The sequence below is a fragment of the Pseudophryne corroboree genome, chromosome 3 (assembly GCF_028390025.1).
Source record: "Pseudophryne corroboree isolate aPseCor3 chromosome 3, aPseCor3.hap2, whole genome shotgun sequence".
Lineage (NCBI taxonomy): Eukaryota > Metazoa > Chordata > Amphibia > Anura > Myobatrachidae > Pseudophryne > Pseudophryne corroboree.
Window position 1 is genome coordinate 468,896,550 of NC_086446.1, and position 21,021 is coordinate 468,917,570.

At 45.4% G+C, this 21,021-nt stretch overlaps 1 protein-coding gene across 1 annotated transcript in view; it reads right to left on the reverse strand.

Annotated features, from left to right (window-relative positions):
• LOC135056040 (myosin-16-like) overlaps nucleotides 1-21,021 on the reverse strand; it is a 580,471-nt gene that overhangs the window by 245,455 nt on the left and 313,995 nt on the right. Inside the window, exons 10-11 of the mRNA XM_063960763.1 lie at nucleotides 19,996-20,192; nucleotides 4,999-5,131 (exon numbers count right to left, since the gene is read on the reverse strand). Coding sequence (XP_063816833.1) covers nucleotides 4,999-5,131; nucleotides 19,996-20,192 — 330 coding nt within the window. The remainder of the gene's footprint in view (nucleotides 1-4,998; nucleotides 5,132-19,995; nucleotides 20,193-21,021) is intronic.

Sequence of the window (21,021 nt, forward strand, 5' to 3'; positions counted from 1 at the left end):
AAATATGGAGAACAAAAATGTTGAGGTTCCAAAATTAGGGAAAGATCAAGATCCACTTCCACCTCGTGCTGAAGCTGCTGCCACTAGTCATGGCCGAGACGATGAAATGCCAGCAACGTCGTCTGCCAAGGCCGATGCCCAATGTCATAGTACAGAGCATGTCAAATCCAAAACACCAAATATCAGTAAAAAAAGGACTCCAAAACCTAAAATAAAATTGTCGGAGGAGAAGCGTAAACTTGCCAATATGCCATTTACCACACGGAGTGGCAAGGAACGGCTGAGGCCCTGGCCTATGTTCATGGCTAGTGGTTCAGCTTCACATGAGGATGGAGGCACTCAGCCTCTCGCTAGAAAAATGAAAAGACTCAAGCTGGCAAAAGCAGTAGCACCGCAAAGAACTGTGCGTTCTTCGAAATCCCAAATCCACAAGGAGAGTCCAATTGTGTCGGTTGCGATGCCTGACCTTCCCAACACTGGACGTGAAGAGCATGCGCCTTCCACCATTTGCACGCCCCCTGCAAGTGCTGGAAGGAGCACCCGCAGTCCAGTTCCTGATAGTCAGATTGAAGATGTCAGTGTTGAAGTACACCAGGATGAGGAGGATATGGGTGTTCCTGGCGCTGGGGAGGAAATTGACCAGGAGGATTCTGATGGTGAGGTGGTTTGTTTAAGTCAGGCACCCGGGGAGACACCTGTTGTCCGTGGGAGGAATATGGCCGTTGACATGCCTGGTGAAAATACCAAAAAAATCAGCTCTTCGGTGTGGAACTATTTCAACAGAAATGCGGACAACAGGTGTCAAGCCGTGTGTTCCCTTTGTCAAGCTGTAATAAGTAGGGGTAAGGACGTTAACCACCTCGGAACATCCTCCCTTATACGTCACCTGCAGCGCATTCATAATAAGTCAGTGACAAGTTCAAAAACTTTGGGTGACAGCGGAAGCAGTCCACTGACCAGTAAATCCCTTCCTCTTGTAACCAAGCTCACGCAAACCACCCCACCAACTCCCTCAGTGTCAATTTCCTCCTTCCCCAGGAATGCCAATAGTCCTGCAGGCAATGTCACTGGCAATTCTGACGAGTCCTCTCCTGCCTGGGATTCCTCCGATGCATCCTTGCGTGTAACGCCTACTGCTGCTGGCGCTGCTGTTGTTGCTGCTGGGAGTCGATGGTCATCCCAGAGGGGAAGTCGTAAGCCCACTTGTACTACTTCCAGTAAGCAATTGACTGTTCAACAGTCCTTTGCGAGGAAGATGAAATATCACAGCAGTCATCCTGCTGCAAAGCGGATAACTGAGGCCTTGACAACTATGTTGGTGTTAGACGTGCGTCCGGTATCCGCCGTTAGTTCACAGGGAACTAGACAATTTATTGAGGCAGTGTGCCCCCGTTACCAAATACCATCTAGGTTCCACTTCTCTAGGCAGGCGATACCGAGAATGTACACGGACGTCAGAAAAAGACTCACCAGTGTCCTAAAAAATGCAGTTGTACCCAATGTCCACTTAACCACAGACATGTGGACAAGTGGAGCAGGGCAGGGTCAGGACTATATGACTGTGACAGCCCACTGGGTAGATGTATGGACTCCCGCCGCAAGAACAGCAGCGGCGGCACCAGTAGCAGCATCTCGCAAACGCCAACTCTTTCCTAGGCAGGCTACGCTTTGTATCACCGGTTTCCAGAATACGCACACAGCTGAAAACCTCTTACGGCAACTGAGGAAGATCATCGCGGAATGGCTTACCCCAATTGGACTCTCCTGTGGATTTGTGGCATCGGACAACGCCAGCAATATTGTGTGTGCATTAAATATGGGCAAATTCCAGCACGTCCCATGTTTTGCACATACCTTGAATTTGGTGGTGCAGAATTATTTAAAAAACGACAGGGGCGTGCAAGAGATGCTGTTGGTGGCCAGAAAAATTGCGAGACACTTTCGGCGTACAGGCACCACGTACAGAAGACTGGAGCACCACCAAAAACTACTGAACCTGCCCTGCCATCATCTGAAGCAAGAAGTGGTAACGAGGTGGAATTCAACCCTCTATATGCTTCAGAGGTTGGAGGAGCAGCAAAAGGCCATTCAAGCCTATACAATTGAGCACGATATAGGAGGTGGAATGCACCTGTCTCAAGCGCAGTGGAGAATGATTTCAACGTTGTGCAAGGTTCTGATGCCCTTTGAACTTGCCACACGTGAAGTCAGTTCAGACACTGCCAGCCTGAGTCAGGTCATTCCCCTCATCAGGCTTTTGCAGACGAAGCTGGAGACATTGAAGGAGGAGCTAACACGGAGCGATTCCGCTAGGCATGTGGGACTTGTGGATGGAGCCCTTAATTCGCTTAACAAGGATTCACGGGTGGTCAATCTGTTGAAATCAGAGCACTACATTTTGGCCACCGTGCTCGATCCTAGATTTAAAGCCTACCTTGGATCTCTCTTTCCGGCAGACACAAGTCTGCTGGGGTTGAAAGACCTGCTGGTGAGAAAATTGTCAAGTCAAGCGGAACGCGACCTGTCAACATCTCCTCCTTCACATTCTCCCGCAACTGGGGGTGCGAGGAAAAGGCTCAGAATTCCGAGCCCACCCGCTGGCGGTGATGCAGGGCAGTCTGGAGCGACTGCTGATGCTGACATCTGGTCCGGACTGAAGGACCTGACAACGATTACGGACATGTCGTCTACTGTCACTGCATATGATTCTCTCACCATTGAAAGAATGGTGGAGGATTATATGAGTGACCGCATCCAAGTAGGCACGTCACACAGTCCATACTTATACTGGCAGGAAAAAGAGGCAATTTGGAGGCCATTGCACAAACTGGCTTTATTCTACCTAAGTTGCCCTCCCACAAGTGTGTACTCCGAAAGAGTGTTTAGTGCCGCCGCTCACCTTGTCAGCAATCGGCGTACGAGGTTACATCCAGAAAATGTGGAGAAGATGATGTTCATTAAAATGAATTATAATCAATTCCTCCGCGGAGACATTGACCAGCAGCAATTGCCTCCACAAAGTACACAGGGAGCTGAGATGGTGGATTCCAGTGGGGACGAATTGATAATCTGTGAGGAGGGGGATGTACACGGTGATATATCGGAGGGTGATGATGAGGTGGACATCTTGCCTCTGTAGAGCCAGTTTGTGCAAGGAGAGATTAATTGCTTCTTTTTTGGGGGGGGGTCCAAACCAACCCGTCATATCAGTCACAGTCGTGTGGCAGACCCTGTCACTGAAATGATGGGTTGGTTAAAGTGTGCATGTCCTGTTTTGTTTATACAACATAAGGGTGGGTGGGAGGGCCCAAGGACAATTCCATCTTGCACCTCTTTTTTCTTTTATTTTTCTTTGCGTCATGTGCTGTTTGGGGAGGGTTTTTTGGAAGGGACATCCTGCGTGACACTGCAGTGCCACTCCTAAATGGGCCCGGTGTTTGTGTCGGCCACTAGGGTCGCTAATCTTACTCACACAGTCAGCTACCTCATTGCGCCTCTTTTTTTCTTTGCGTCATGTGCTGATTGGGGAGGGTTTTTTGGAAGGGACATCCTGCGTGACACTGCAGTGCCACTCCTAAATGGGCCCGGTGTTTGTGTCGGCCACTAGGGTCGCTAATCTTACTCACACAGTCAGCTACCTCATTGCGCCTCTTTTTTTCTTTGCGTCATGTGCTGATTGGGGAGGGTTTTTTGGAAGGGACATCCTGCGTGACACTGCAGTGCCACTCCTAAATGGGCCCGGTGTTTGTGTCGGCCACTAGGGTCGCTAATCTTACTCACACAGTCAGCTACCTCATTGCGCCTCTTTTTTTCTTTGCGTCATGTGCTGATTGGGGAGGGTTTTTTGGAAGGGACATCCTGCGTGACACTGCAGTGCCACTCCTAAATGGGCCCGGTGTTTGTGTCGGCCACTAGGGTCGCTAATCTTACTCACACAGTCAGCTACCTCATTGCGCCTCTTTTTTTCTTTGCGTCATGTGCTGATTGGGGAGGGTTTTTTGGAAGGGACATCCTGCGTGACACTGCAGTGCCACTCCTAAATGGGCCCGGTGTTTGTGTCGGCCACTAGTGTCGCTTAGCTTAGTCATCCAGCGACCTTGGTGCAAATTTTAGGACTAAAAATAATATTGTGAGGTGTGAGGTATTCAGAATAGACTGAAAATGAGTGGAAATTATGGTTTTTGAGGTTAATAATAATATGGGATCAAAATGACCCCCAAATTCTATGATTTAAGCTGTTTTTTAGTGTTTTTTTTAAAAAACACCCGAATCCAAAACACACCCGAATCCGACAAAAAAAATTCGGTGAGGTTTTGCCAAAACGCGGTCGAACCCAAAACACGGCCGCGGAACCGAACCCAAAACCAAAACACAAAACCCGAAAAATTTCAGGCGCTCATCTCTACACTGTACCCCCAATTTACATTATAGTATATAATATGCCTATTGCCCAATGATGAAAAATGTATATAACAAATGTAACTGTGACAGGAATGGTGGCCCCTCTCAGCTCTGGGCCCCATGGCAGCTGCACTGCCTGCACCTATGGTAGCTACGCCTTTGCCCCGGGAGTAGGGAGTCTGATTGCTCAGCTAAGTCACTGCTGCTTACTGATGCCGACCAGTATTATTTTATAATAAATAGCCACCCAAAATATTCTATAGCTACACTGAGCGACTGTAGGAAATAGGATTTTTCAGGGGTATTTGATAAATCGACTTGTCATTTTATCAATTCATTAGAAACTAGTGACATTATGTGGAGGCATGAGGCACAGCATGTTTCCTACCTGAGTGATGTCACTAGATCCTAATGCATTCAATGTCTGGCACAATATTAATAAACTTTAAACAAACCAGGGGCACTGAATATTTCTTACTCTATACTGTGAGATTTGTTAAATATCTCCATCTGTTTTTCATTGTTACTGTATTATACTTTACAATAGACAACCCCAAAATGTATAACGTAAAAACAATGTAACAAGAAACTTTTTACCCTCTCCAGGTCCATGCAGATATCTTCCATCTCCTCCTGAAGTCGCTGTTTTGTTTTCTCTAGATTGGAGCATTTGGTCTGAGTCATTTCTACAGCTTCCTCAGCTTCCAGTAAACGGTTGGCTAGTTTCCTCCTATAGGGAGGTGTAATTAATAATAATAAAGTTATATACCTATACCAATATTCTCACAGTAGAACTCAAAGTGCTTTATATTTGCATTAATAAACCCCACACAAGATATGTACAAAATAAACTTAACATAAAAGAGGGTGGATTTCTGGATTTCTTTTTAGGAACGAAAGTCTTTAGTCAGCTTTTAGAAGTTTTCTAGAGTGGAGGTTGCAAATTTTGCGAGTAATTAAGTTCTATAAAGTGAGGGCCACAAAGCTAAAAGCTTAACTCCCAAATGAATTAAGGGAGGTTCTAGGTACTGCTAATAGCCCTTCGTCTGCAGATCGCAGTAAGCAAGCGGGTAGTAAGGAATCAATAGTTGCTTCTGGTATCTTGGTTCCTGGTTATAAAGGGCTTAGAAAGTCAGAAACAGATTTGTCATCTTCAGGGGTGCCGGGATGGGGGCAAGGCCATGACTCCCCAATTTGGATATGTCCTCCCACTACATGTGCCCTGTAGATCTCTCTGTGACCCTGGGCATCTTACAGCCAGCTATCTGATGGAGTAGAGCATTGGTGTTATGTGGCAGGAAGGGGGCTTGTTAGTTAACAGCCTAGCAGCTGCATTTTGCATTTTGCATCTGCAAGTGGTGGAATTCTTTTGATGAGAGACCCAGGTAGAGGGCATTGCAGTAGTCCAAGCGTGATGATAGAAATGCATGTATGAATTAAATGCTTGATTCTGCTTATATTTCTCAGATGATAGAATAAGGATTTAATCATGGCTGATACCTGATGTTTCAGTGTCCAGCCACAATCCAAGATTAATTGTAGTTTTAACAGAATTGAATGTGCGAAAATGAGTGCGTCAAAGACCAAAATATATTATCTTAAATACGAGTGTAGTGCTGTAGTGTCATTACCAAAAAAGGATAACTTGAAACGTCATTATAGTGCTCTCCATCATAGTAAATATGATGCTGATTGTCCACTGAAAAGTTAAATTCATAAAATGAAACTCAAAAGGGGGAATTCAATTGGTTTTTATCGTGTCTCTAATTAGTGGGCACTCGATGGAGCAATTTAAACGTGTGGACAAATTTCTGATTGCAGCCTCCTGAGTTGGTGATCAGAAATGTGCAAAAGTCTGTAATTTGGGCACCCACTAACCAGGACTTAAGATGGGTGTACTTTTTGCTTAACGATAACTTAAGACATGTCCAAAAACAACTGAATTGCTCAATCGGGTGACCATTAATTATCGCAGCACACAAAACAAGTGAATTTTGAATTCCCCACAAAGATCTTAAATTTAAATTAGCAGCTCAGCAGCAATTGCTGGCAAAACCAAGCTCACATTCTAACAATGTAGCCACTTACTCTTTAGAGGTGAGAAACCTGTTTGCCAAGAAATACTAAACTTTCTTTGAAGGGGAGTGTGTGAAAGAGTGTTTTCTTGAGATTGCTAATGATTTTTTTTTTAAAGTATTTAAACATAAAAGAAGAAAGCTAAGCTGCTAACCAGCATCTTCAACTATCTAGAAATACAGTCGCACGATGAATAGAAAAAAATTAGGTGAACAGCTACTCGATGAATCTACAGTCATCAGCCAAGTAACTAGCTGATAAGGGCCCTACACACAGGCCGATGTGTGCGGACGGTATGAACAATCTCGTTCGGTAATGAACGAGAAATTGTTCATATCTCTCAGTGTGTAGGCACCAACAATCAACAATGTGCGGCCCTGCATTCGTTCAGCCTGTTTATACCTGCAAAATCGTCCATATTAGCATGCAGGGCTGTGGGGCCAGGTGATGTCAGGGAGTGAAGAAACTTCACTTCCCCCGTTGCCAAACCCTCCCCCACCCCACCGGATCGGCCGTATAGGCCGTCGGGCACCTCGACGGAAACGTCAAATGTGTATGGTCTTTGAAGATTGCATTATCAAAGAAGAACTACAGTACTTGGAATGCTTTCTTTAAAAGGGAGAACTAGAGGTGAGAAAATATTTATTATTTTCACTCTATAGTCTCTAATCTTAAAACACCATTGGAAAACCTTGCTGATATCAGTACAGATGGAGCAAAAGCAATGAGAGATCATGTTAATGTATTTATAGCCCTCTGTCGGCGACATGATGACTTCCCTGATTTAATTGCCTACCACTGAACCCTTCACCAGCAAGTTTTGGCTAGCAACAGACTCAACACAAAGAATGTCATGGAAATACTAGAGATGAGCGGGTTCGGTTCCTCGGAATCCGAACCCGCCCGAACTTCAGGTTTTTTTACACGGGTCCGAGCGACTCGGATCTTCCCGCCTTGCTCGGTTAACCCGAGCACGCCCGAACGTCATCATCCCGCTGTCGGATTCTCGCGAGGCTCGGATTCTATCGCGAGACTCGGATTCTATATAAGGAGCCGCGCGTCGCCGCCATTTTCACACGTGCATTGAGATTCATAGGGAGAGGATGTGGCTGGCGTCCTCTCCGTTTTAGAGAAGAGAGTGAGACTAGAGTAGAGAGAGACACAGGTAGTAATTTTGGGGAGCATTAGGAGGAGTACTACTACTTGCTGAAGTGATAGATAGATAGATAGTGTGACTGTATAATGTATATCTGACTTGTGGGGGAGACACTGACCAGTGGGGAGCAGTTAGAGTCTGAGAGCAGGACTCAGGAGTACATATAACGTACAGTGCACACTTTTGCTGCCAGAGTGCCACACTGCCATTGTGACCACACTGACCACCAGTATAATATATATTGTGATTGTCTGCTTAGGAGTACTACTTGCAAGTTGCTGATAGTGTGACCAGTGACCTGACCACCAGTTTAATAATCACCACCAGTTTAATATATATATATATATATACTATATATATATAAAATTGTATATAATATATATATAATATTGTATACCACCTACCCGTGGTTTTTTTCTTTCTTTCTTCTTATACATACTACTATAGTAGCTTACTGTAGCAGTCTGCGGTGCTGCTGAGCTGACAGTGTCCAGCAGGTCCGTCATCAGTCATTACATAATAAATATATATACCTGTCCGGCTGCAGTACTAGTGATATTATATATATATATATTGATTTCATCTCATTATCATCCAAGTCTATATTAGCAGCAGACACAGTACGGTAGTCCACGGCTGTAGCTACCTCTGTGTCGGCAGTCGCTCGTCCATCCATAATTGTATACCACCTACCCGTGGTTTTTTTCTTTTCTTTCTCTTCTATACATACTAATATAGTAGCTTACTGTAGCAGTCTGCGGTGCTGCTGAGCTGACAGTGTCCAGCAGGTCCGTCATCAGTCATTACATAATAAATATATCTACCTGTCCGGCTGCAGTACTAGTGTGATATTATATATATATATATTGATTTCATCTCATTATCATCCAGTCTATATTAGCAGCAGACACAGTACGGTAGTCCATGGCTGTAGCTACCTCTGTGTCGGCAGTCGCTCGTCCATCCATAATTGTATACCCACCTACCGTGGTTTTTTTGTTTTCTTTCTTCTTTATACATACTACTATAGTAGCTTACTGTAGCAGTCTGCGGTGCTGCTGAGCTGACAGTGTCCAGCAGGTCCGTCATCAGTCATTACATAATAAATATATCTACCTGTCCGGCTGCGAGTACTAGTGTGATATTATATATATATATATTGATTTCATCTCATTATCATCCAGTCTATATTAGCAGCAGACACAGTACGGTAGTCCACGGCTGTAGCTACCTCTGTGTCGGCAGTCGCTCGTCCATCCATAATTGTATTCCACCTACCCGTGTTTTTTTTTTCTTCTTCTTTATACATACTACTATAGTAGCTTACTGTAGCAGTCTGCGGTGCTGCTGAGCTGACAGTGTCCAGCAGGTCCGTCATCAGTCATTACATAATAAATATATCTACCTGTCCGCTGCAGTACTAGTGTGATATTATATATATATATATATTGATTTCATCTCATTATCATCCAGTCTATATTAGCAGCAGACACAGTACGGTAGTCCACGGCTGTAGCTACCTCTGTGTCGGCAGTCGCTCGTCCATCCATAATTGTATACCACCTACCCGTGGTTTTTTTTTTCTTTCTTCTTTATACATACTACTATAGTAGCTTACTGTAGCAGTCTGCGGTGCTGCTGAGCTGACAGTGTCCAGCAGGTCCGTCATCAGTCATTACATAATACAAATATATCTACCTGTCCGGCTGCAGTACTAGTGTGATATTATATATATATATATATATTGATTTCATCTCATTATCATCCAGTCTATATTAGCAGCAGACACAGTACGGTAGTCCACGGCTGTAGCTACCTCTGTGTCGGCAGTCCGCTCGTCCATCCATAATTGTATACCACCTACCCGTGTTTTTTTTTTTTTTTCTTTCTTCTTTATACATACTACTATAGTAGCTTACTGTAGCAGTCTGCGGTGCTGCTGAGCTGACAGTGTCCAGCAGGTCCGTCATCAGTCATTACATAATAAATATATCTACCTGTCCGGCTGCAGTACTAGTGTGATATTATATATATATATATTGATTTCATCTCATTATCATCCAGTCTATATTAGCAGCAGACACAGTACGGTAGGCCCACGGCTGTAGCTACCTCTGTGTCGGCAGTCGCTCGTCCATCCATAATTGTATACCACCTACCCGTGGTTTTTTCTTTTTCTTTCTTCTTTATACATACTACTATAGTAGCTTACTGTAGCAGTCTGCGGTGCTGCTGAGCTGACAGTGTCCAGCAGGTCCGTCATCAGTCATTACATAATAAATATATCTACCTGCCGGCTGCAGTACTAGTGTGATATTATATATATATATATTGATTTCATCTCATTATCATCCAGTCTATATTAGCAGCAGACACAGTACGGTAGTCCACGGCTGTAGCTACCTCTGTGTCGGCAGTCGCTCGTCCATCCATAATTGTATACCACCTACCCGTGTTTTTTTTTTTTTTTCTTCTTTATACATACTACTATAGTAGCTTACTGTAGCAGTCTGCGGTGCTGCTGAGCTGACAGTGTCCAGCAGGTCCGTCATCAGTCATTACATAATAAATATATCTACCTGTCCGGCTGCAGTACTAGTGTGATATTATATATATATATATTGATTTCATCTCATTATCATCCAGTCTATATTAGCAGCAGACACAGTACGGTAGGCCACGGCTGTAGCTACCTCTGTGTCGGCAGTCGCTCGTCCATCCATAATTGTATACCACCTACCCGTGGTTTTTTCTTTTTCTTTCTTCTTTATACATACTACTATAGTAGCTTACTGTAGCAGTCTGCGGTGCTGCTGAGCTGACAGTGTCCAGCAGGTCCGTCATCAGTCATTACATAATAAATATATCTACCTGCCGGCTGCAGTACTAGTGTGATATTATATATATATATATTGATTTCATCTCATTATCATCCAGTCTATATTAGCAGCAGACACAGTACGGTAGTCCACGGCTGTAGCTACCTCTGTGTCGGCAGTCGCTCGTCCATCCATAATTGTATACCACCTACCCGTGGTTTTTTTTTTCTTTCTTCTTTATACATACTACTATAGTAGCTTACTGTAGCAGTCTGCGGTGCTGCTGAGCTGACAGTGTCCAGCAGGTCCGTCATCAGTCATTACATAATAAATATATCTACCTGTCCGGCTGCAGTACTAGTGTGATATTATATATATATATATTGATTTCATCTCATTATCATCCAGTCTATATTAGCAGCAGACACAGTACGGTAGTCCACGGCTGTAGCTACCTCTGTGTTGGCAGTCGCTCGTCCATCCATAATTGTATACCACCTACCCGTGGTTTTTTTATTTTCTTTCTTCTTTATACATACTACTATAGTAGCTTACTGTAGCAGTCTGCGGTGCTGCTGAGCTGACAGTGTCCAGCAGGTCCGTCATCAGTCATTACATAATAAATATATCTACCTGTCCGGCTGCAGTACTAGTGTGATATTATATATATATATATATATATATTGATTTAATCTCATTATCATCCAGTCTATATTAGCAGCAGACACAGTACGGTAGTCCACGGCTGTAGCTACCTCTGTGTCGGCAGTCGCTCGTCCATCCATAATTGTATACCACCTACCCGTGGTTTTTTTTTTCTTTCTTCTTTATACATACTACTATAGTAGCTTACTGTAGCAGTCTGCGGTGCTGCTGAGCTGACAGTGTCCAGCAGGTCCGTCATCAGTCATTACATAATAAATATATCTACCTGTCCGGCTGCAGTACTAGTGTGATATTATATATATATATATTGATTTCATCTCATTATCATCCAGTCTATATTAGCAGCAGACACAGTACGGTAGTCCACGGCTGTAGCTACCTCTGTGTCGGCAGTCGCTCGTCCATCCATAAGTATACTAGTATCCATCCATCTCCATTGTTTACCTGAGGTGCCTTTTAGTTGTGCCTATTAAAATATGGAGAACAAAAATGTTGAGGTTCCAAAATTAGGGAAAGATCAAGATCCACTTCCACCTCGTGCTGAAGCTGCTGCCACTAGTCATGGCCGAGACGATGAAATGCCAGCAACGTCGTCTGCCAAGGCCGATGCCCAATGTCATAGTACAGAGCATGTAAAATCCAAAACACCAAATATCAGTAAAAAAAGGACTCCAAAATCTAAAATAAAATTGTCGGAGGAGAAGCGTAAACTTGCCAATATGCCATTTACCACACGGAGTGGCAAGGAACGGCTGAGGCCCTGGCCTATGTTCATGGCTAGTGGTTCAGCTTCACATGAGGATGGAAGCACTCAGCCTCTCGCTAGAAAAATGAAAAGACTCAAGCTGGCAAAAGCACCGCAAAGAACTGTGCGTTCTTCGAAATCCCAAATCCACAAGGAGAGTCCAATTGTGTCGGTTGCGATGCCTGACCTTCCCAACACTGGACGTGAAGAGCATGCGCCTTCCACCATTTGCACGCCCCCTGCAAGTGCTGGAAGGAGCACCCGCAGTCCAGTTCCTGATAGTCAGATTGAAGATGTCAGTGTTGAATTACACCAGGATGAGGAGGATATGGGTGTTGCTGGCGCTGGGGAGGAAATTGACAAGGAGGATTCTGATGGTGAGGTGGTTTGTTTAAGTCAGGCACCCGGGGAGACACCTGTTGTCCGTGGGAGGAATATGGCCGTTGACATGCCTGGTGAAAATACCAAAAAAATCAGCTCTTCGGTGTGGAACTATTTCAACAGAAATGCGGACAACAATTGTCAAGCCGTGTGTTGCCTTTGTCAAGCTGTAATAAGTAGGGGTAAGGACGTTAACCACCTCGGAACATCCTCCCTTATACGTCACCTGCAGCGCATTCATAATAAGTCAGTGACAAGTTCAAAAACTTTGGGCGACAGCGGAAGCAGTCCACTGACCAGTAAATCCCTTCCTCTTGTAACCAAGCTCACGCAAACCACCCCACCAACTCCCTCAGTGTCAATTTCCTCCTTCCCCAGGAATGCCAATAGTCCTGCAGGCCATGTCACTGGCAATTCTGACGATTCCTCTCCTGCCTGGGATTCCTCCGATGCATCCTTGCGTGTAACGCCTACTGCTGCTGGCGCTGCTGTTGTTGCTGCTGGGAGTCGATGGTCATCCCAGAGGGGAAATCGTAAGACCACTTTTACTACTTCCACCAAGCAATTGACTGTCCAACAGTCCTTTGCGAGGAAGATGAAATATCACAGCAGTCATCCTGCTGCAAAGCGGATAACTGAGGCCTTGGCATCCTGGGTGGTGAGAAACGTGGTTCCGGTATCCATCATTACTGCAGAGCCAACTAGAGACTTGTTGGAGGTACTGTGTCCCCGGTACCAAATACCATCTAGGTTCCATTTCTCTAGGCAGGCGATACCGAAAATGTACACAGACCTCAGAAAAAGAGTCACCAGTGTCCTAAAAAATGCAGCTGTACCCAATGTCCACTTAACCACGGACATGTGGACAAGTGGAGCAGGGCAGGGTCAGGACTATATGACTGTGACAGCCCACTGGGTAGATGTATGGACTCCCGCCGCAAGAACAGCAGCGGCGGCACCAGTAGCAGCATCTCGCAAACGCCAACTCTTTCCTAGGCAGGCTACGCTTTGTATCACCGGTTTCCAGAATACGCACACAGCTGAAAACCTCTTACGGCAACTGAGGAAGATCATCGCGGAATGGCTTACCCCAATTGGACTCTCCTGTGGATTTGTGGCATCGGACAACGCCAGCAATATTGTGTGTGCATTAAATATGGGCAAATTCCAGCACGTCCCATGTTTTGCACATACCTTGAATTTGGTGGTGCAGAATTTTTGAAAAAACGAGAGGGGCGTGCAAGAGATGCTGTCGGTGGCCAGAAGAATTGCGGGACACTTTCGGCGTACAGGCACCACGTACAGAAGACTGGAGCAACACCAAAAACGCCTGAACCTGCCCTGCCATCATCTGAAGCAAGAAGTGGTAACGAGGTGGAATTCAACCCTATATATGCTTCAGAGGTTGGAGGAGCAGCAAAAGGCCATTCAAGCCTATACAATTGAGCACGATATAGGAGGTGGAATGCACCTGTCTCAAGCGCAGTGGAGAATGATTTCAATGTTGTGCAAGGTTCTGCTGCCCTTTGAACTTGCCACACGTGAAGTCAGTTCAGACACTGCCAGCCTGAGTCAGGTCATTCCCCTCATCAGGCTTTTGCAGAAGAAGCTGGAGACATTGAAGGAGGAGCTAACACGGAGCGATTCCGCTAGGCATGTGGGACTTGTGGATGGAGCCCTTAATTCGCTTAACAAGGATTCACGGGTGGTCAATCTGTTGAAATCAGAGCACTACATTTTGGCCACCGTGCTCGATCCTAGATTTAAAACCTACCTTGGATCTCTCTTTCCGGCAGACACAAGTCTGCTGGGGTTCAAAGACCTGCTGGTGAGAAAATTGTCAAGTCAAGCGGAACGCGACCTGTCAACATCTCCTCCTTCACATTCTCCCGCAACTGGGGGTGCGAGGAAAAGGCTCAGAATTCCGAGCCCACCGCTGGCGGTGATGCAGGGCAGTCTGGAGCGACTGCTGATGCTGACATCTGGTCCGGACTGAAGAACCTGTCAACGATTACGGACATGTCGTCTACTGTCACTGCATATGATTCTCTCCCCATTGAAAGAATGGTGGAGGATTATATGAGTGACCGCATCCAAGTAGGCACGTCACACAGTCCGTACTTATACTGGCAGGAAAAAGAGGCAATTTGGAGGCCCTTGCACAAACTGGCTTTATTCTACCTAAGTTGCCCTCCCACAAGTGTGTACTCCGAAAGAGTGTTTAGTGCCGCCGCTCACCTTGTCAGCAATCGGCGTACGAGGTTACTTCCAGAAAATGTGGAGAAGATGATGTTCATTAAAATGAATTATAATCAATTCCTCCGTGGAGACATTGACCAGCAGCAATTGCCTCCACAAAGTACACAGGGAGCTGAGATGGTGGATTCCAGTGGGGACGAATTGATAATCTGTGAGGAGGGGGATGTACACGGTGATATATCGGAGGATGATGATGAGGTGGACATCTTGCCTCTGTAGAGCCAGTTTGTGCAAGGAGAGATTAATTGCTTCTTTTTTGGTGGGGGTCCAAACCAACCCGTCATTTCAGTCACAGTCGTGTGGCAGACCCTGTCACTGAAATGATGGGTTGGTTAAAGTGTGCATGTCCTGTTTATACAACATAAGGGTGGGTGGGAGGGCCCAAGGACAATTCCATCTTGCACCTCTTTTTTCTTTAATTTTTCTTTGCGTCATGTGCTGTTTGGGGAGTGTTTTTTGGAAGGGCCATCCTGCGTGACACTGCAGTGCCACTCCTAGATGGGCCCGGTGTTTGTGTCGGCCACTAGGGTCGCTTATCTTACTCACACAGCTACCTCATTGCGCCTCTTTTTTTCTTTGCGTCATGTGCTGTTTGGGGAGTGTTTTTTGGAAGGGCCATCCTGCGTGACACTGCAGTGCCACTCCTAGATGGGCCCGGTGTTTGTGTCGGCCACTAGGGTCGCTTATCTTACTCACACAGCTACCTCATTGCGCCTCTTTTTTTCTTTGCGTCATGTGCTGTTTGGGGAGTGTTTTTTGGAAGGGCCATCCTGCGTGACACTGCAGTGCCACTCCTAGATGGGCCAGGTGTTTGTGTCGGCCACTAGGGTCGCTTATCTTACTCACACAGCTACCTCATTGCGCCTCTTTTTTTCTTTGCGTCATGTGCTGTTTGGGGAGTGTTTTTTGGAAGGGCCATTCTGCGTGACACTGCAGTGCCACTCCTAGATGGGCCAGGTGTTTGTGTCGGCCACTAGGGTCGCTTATCTTACTCACACAGCTACCTCATTGCGCCTCTTTTTTTCTTTGCGTCATGTGCTGTTTGGGGAGTGTTTTTTGGAAGGGCCATCCTGCGTGACACTGCAGTGCCACTCCTAGATGGGCCCGGTGTTTGTGTCGGCCACTAGGGTCGCTTATCTTACTCACACAGCTACCTCATTGCGCCTCTTTTTTTCTTTGCGTCATGTGCTGTTTGGGGAGTGTTTTTTGGAAGGGCCATCCTGCGTGACACTGCAGTGCCACTCCTAGATGGGCCCGGTGTTTGTGTCGGCCACTAGGGTCATTTAGCTTAGTCATCCAGCGACCTCGGTGCAAATTTTAGGACTAAAAATAATATTGTGAGGTGTGAGGTATTCAGAATAGACTGAAAATGAGTGGAAATTATGTTTTTTGAGGTTAATAATACTTTGGGATCAAAATGACCCCCAAATTCTATGATTTAAGCTGTTTTTTAGTGTTTTTTGAAAAAAACACCCGAATCCAAAACACACCCGAATCCGACAAAAAAAATTCGGTGAGGTTTTGCCAAAACGCGGTCGAACCCAAAACACGGCCGCGGAACCGAACCCAAAACCAAAACCCGAAAAATTTCAAGTGCACATCTCTAGGAAATACATTTTTTAATTGTCAAATCAATTAGTGGTAGAATGATTTTTGGTTACTTACCGTTGAATCCTTTACTCTGAAGCAGGCTGTGCGACACTGGACCATGGGATCGCAGGATGGGCTGGCGTTTGGCACCTAAACTACTGTAACATTAATTCTAAGCTCCTCTTCCCTGCAACCCCAGCATACAGTAGAGAGGCAGGTAAGGAGTAGCAGGAACCCAGTGAAACTGTTAAGAACAAACAAATCCATAGGGAAAAGACGGTCAAGAACTTACACCTGGCCTGACTGAGCAGGAGGGAGATAACGCAGTGTCCCACATACTGCTTGCTTTAGAGAAAAGGATTCAATGGTACGTGACCAAAAATCCTCTTTTCTCTTTCAGCAAGGCTGGTGGGACACTGGACCATAGGATGTTCAACAGCTGTCCCCAGGGGAGGGAATGCTCAGGCTGCCTGACTGGAAAACTGTACAGCCAAAGTGGGCATCACCTGAGGCAAACATATGAAAACAATAAAAATGAGTAATGGTGTGGGCAGAAAATTATGTAGCTACACAACAGACTAGTTCTGCCAAAGCCTATTGTCGCACTGCCCAGAAGGTCGCCACTGCCCCATTGGAAAAAAAATAAGTTTCAAATTAAAACAAACATATCTATCTACAATGAGGACAGCAGAGCAGCCTTCTAAATCATGCCCTATCTACTAAGGCACCAAAAAGAAACTGGCATTCTGGGGATGCAGAGGGGAGGAGCTTAGAATTAAAGTCACAGTAGTTTAAGTGCCAAACTCCAGGCCATCTTGCAATCCCACGGTCCAGTGTCCCACAGTCTTGATGAAAGAAAAATTACTTCAAATCACATTTGAATCTCTCTCTTGAGGATGGGAAACCAGATCTCATTAGTTCAGTAGGTTCAACATTTTGGAAATATTTTGTAGTTTGTTGAATAAAATAAATTGCTTATTAAAGGAGACTGGAGATGAGTATATGCAGATACAAGATGAAGAGTGGTTGCTAGCAGTGTTGGACTAGCCCACAGGCGTACAGGGGAAACCCCCGGTTGGCCTCACTGCCGTGGAGCCCATCTCCTACTTTAGGGATTAGGTTCCAGACTGTGCACTTATTATACATACTTATACTTTATATATATGCAGTCCTTATACTGCACAGTACTGTGGTGTATTGTCTACAGTGCATTGCTATTAATAATCTGGCACAGAGCATGCACTAGCATACCTCCCAACTGTCCCAATTCCAGTGGGACAGTTCCACTATTAAGACACTGTCCCACCTGTAGGTGGGTTGGGGTTTGAGAGAGACTATACAAAGCAGGAAAGTGAGCTGGGTGCTGCCCAGCTGCTCTGGGAGTACTGGACATGTCCCCAAAATGCTAAAAACATGACCGAGTATACGCACGCGTGTTCGCAAACAATAACGGGCTTTACTGGTCAGTGACAGGATGGTGCGAAAATTTTATTTGCACGTGCGTTTGCAAGGCGATTGACAGGAACAGGCCGTTTGTGGGTGTTTACTGGCCGTTTACTGGGAATGCCCAGAAAAATGCAGGCACTCCCAAGCATTTTCAGGGAGGATGTCTGACGTCAGCTCCGGCCCGATCAGCCTTTTCTTACCGCACTATAGGAGTAAGTCCTGGGCTGCGCACATGCTGCACACACTGGATTTTTGCAGCTCGGCGCACACTTGCATGGGGCAAATTTACACTCCCCCTTGGGCGGCGGCTATCTGAAAGCAGGACAGTAAAGTTAGCAGCCCAGCGATCAGGTCTGAATTACCCCCTTAGACATCAAAAAAACTGCAGCCACTATCAGTGAAATCTACTCAATCTACTCAATAAGCAAAACACCTCTTCAAGATGACAATCCTGAAAAATCTATAGTTTCTGAAGGTACAGGCTGGAGAGGAATAATTTTGGAAGTTCGTATCCAAAAAAATATTAAGGCCGCCCAGTATGCTAATAGTGGTCATCGATGCACGCGATCGCATCATTAAATAAGTGAAGCCCCTTTGCCTCCGCATATTTCTAAAACATTATTTTGAGTTTTCACTATCTGAAAATAGGAATAATGTTTTGAAAGTCAGGCAGAGGCGTTCACATAATTAAGATGCGACCACATCTCCCCAGCCCAAGCACGCGCAGCACGAGTTCAGTGCATGCGCAATGCGGGGACAAGCAGGGAGATGCAATCGCATCTCAGTAGCGTCTGCTACTGAATACCCACCTTAGTCCTGATAATATAATACTTTTTTTATCTAGGCTTATCATGGCAATAAGGGATCAAAAATAGCCCGGCTGGCGCTACTATCGTGCCCAGGAAGGAAAGGAGACAGCCAACCAGGTCCAGGCACCTGCACAATGGCCCTCATTCTGAGTTGATCGCAGCAGCAAGAAAGTTAGCAATTGGGCAAAACCATGTGCACTGCAGGGGAAGCAGATATATCATGTGCAGAGAGAGTTAGATTTGGGTGGGTTATTTTGTTTCTGTGCAGGGTAAATACTGGCTGCTTTATTTTTACACTGCAAATTAGATTGCAGATTGAACACACCCCACCCAAATCTAACTCTCTCTACACATGTTATATCTACCCCTCCTGCAGTGCACATGGTTTTGCCCAATTGCTAACTTTCTTGCTGCTGCGATCAACTCAGAATGAGGGCCAATGTTTTGCACAGTGCGATGGACTGCATTGGCTGCAGCCCATAGATGCAAGCCAGGGCTGCACAAAAGACAGGGAGTGGCTTCCTACAGGAAACCCTCTCTCTGCTAATCACATTCCAGCCTGGAAGTCCCAAAAGGAGGAAACACCTCCCAATGTGACTGCCTATAGTGTCTGTGACTGACAGACAGAACTTTTAATAGGAAGTCACTGCCAGTCACAATGAAGCCAGTGCAGTCAACGACTGCATCTTGCTCACTTACATTGAGAGGAACGGTGGATGTTACTGGAGGAGCTGCAGTTCTGTAGCGCATAGGTAAAATCCACCACTGGAAAAGAGCATGTTTTATCAATTGAAGGCAATAATGTAGGACCAGAGATGTATCTATAGTGGGTATAGGGTGTACACACAGGCCCCTGTGTAAACATGCATCCATTGACTATACTTAACTTGCAGCCATTGCTGATGAAATAACTGGATAAATGACCCTGGTATAATTTTCCCAGAGACATGTTCATCTGCAAAAGACTCTGCCATAGTGCCAGTCTTCCATGCAAATGTGCCACCATGAAATTAGAGGACACCTTGCCCATTTGCAACATGGGAACAAAGGGGGTAATTCCAAGTTGATCGCAGCAGGATATTTGATAGCAATTGGGCAAAACCATGTGCACTGCAGGGGAGGCAGATATAACATGTGCAGAAAGAGTTAGATTTGGGTGGGTTATTTTGTTTCTGTGCAGGGTAAATACTGGCTGCTTTATTTTTACACTGCAAATTAGATTGCAGATTGAACACACCCCACCCAAATCTAACTCTCTCTGCACATGTTATATCTGCCTCCCCTGCAGTGCATATGGTTTTGCCCAATTGCTAACAAAAATCCTGCTGCGATCAACGTGGAATTACCCCCAATAGCGTGAATGTATGGACTACAACTGAAGCATACTATACCATATACAGTATACTGTAGATGGAGGAAATAACTCAAATATTCACAACTAAGCTTATAGGTCTGTCACAAGAGAGAAAATATTATCTCATAGCCATAAATCTACTGGAATAAACCCTACTCAGTACGCAGGTAGCTTTATATTTAGGGTGAAGGCTTGTTCATGTGACAACTGGATATATTTACTATGGGTTAGCAGCGAGATTAGCAATATAATTAATTATAAGGCCAAAGATTTTAGCATCATTCGTTTCTCACTTGGCATCTTCTAGTTCCTCGGTGCGTTGAATGGCCTCATTCTCATATCGTGTCCTCCAGTGTATGACCTCATTGTTCATCTTAGAAATCTGCCTCTGGAGCTCTGCTTTACTCTCCAACTCTTCCTCCAGTTGTTCCTTAAACAATTCATAGTCAAGCTTGAAGCTAGACAATGAGGCCGCCACCACACTCTTTGCCTGTTGAGAAACAAAAAATAGAAACACTAATGTGTATTTAAATATACAATTAACAGTACTATATCGGCATGATGGAAAATAAAGCCCCCAGCAAGACTTATATTGAAGCTTTGTCCTGTAAATATACAAAAAGACTTTCAAAGATCCAGATTGTGTACTTTTATCTGAATGAAAGCTGCCATCCTTAATGCAGTTGGAACCTGGGAGATGTCCCTCAGGAAAGCACACAATAGTCACCAAGCCATAGGAGATCACCCCCCATACCGCTGGTACCTGTAGTTCTACAACAACAAAAAATACCCAAATAAAAACACAACACACACACCGTGAAAGTAAAATTTTATTATAATACACTTACACACTCACACATACTTACCTACATCCCACGCCGGTCACGTTCACTTGTCCAGTAGAATCCAATAGGGGTATCTGTAACAATGAGAGAGAGAGATTACTTACCTACATCCCACGCCGGTCACGTCCACTTGTCCAGTAGAATTCAATAGACCTGTAAAAATGAGAGAGATTACTTACCTACATCCCACGCCGATCACGTCCGCTTGTCCAGTAGAATACAATACCTGGAAAATAAGTAATTTACACATAAAAACTTCAATCTACGAGGGGGGGGGGGGGGAGAGATAGATAGAGAGAGAGAGAGACTCTGACTTGCCTGCTGCTGCGTGTGGACGAAGCCGCCGGACACTGCCAGGGAAGAGCCGCACAGCGGAGGGCTGCCTGTCAGCGGGAGGGGGGCACAGAGCCGCCGGACACTGCCAGGGGAGAGCCGCACAGTGGAGAGCTGCCTGTCAGCGGGAGGGGGGGACGT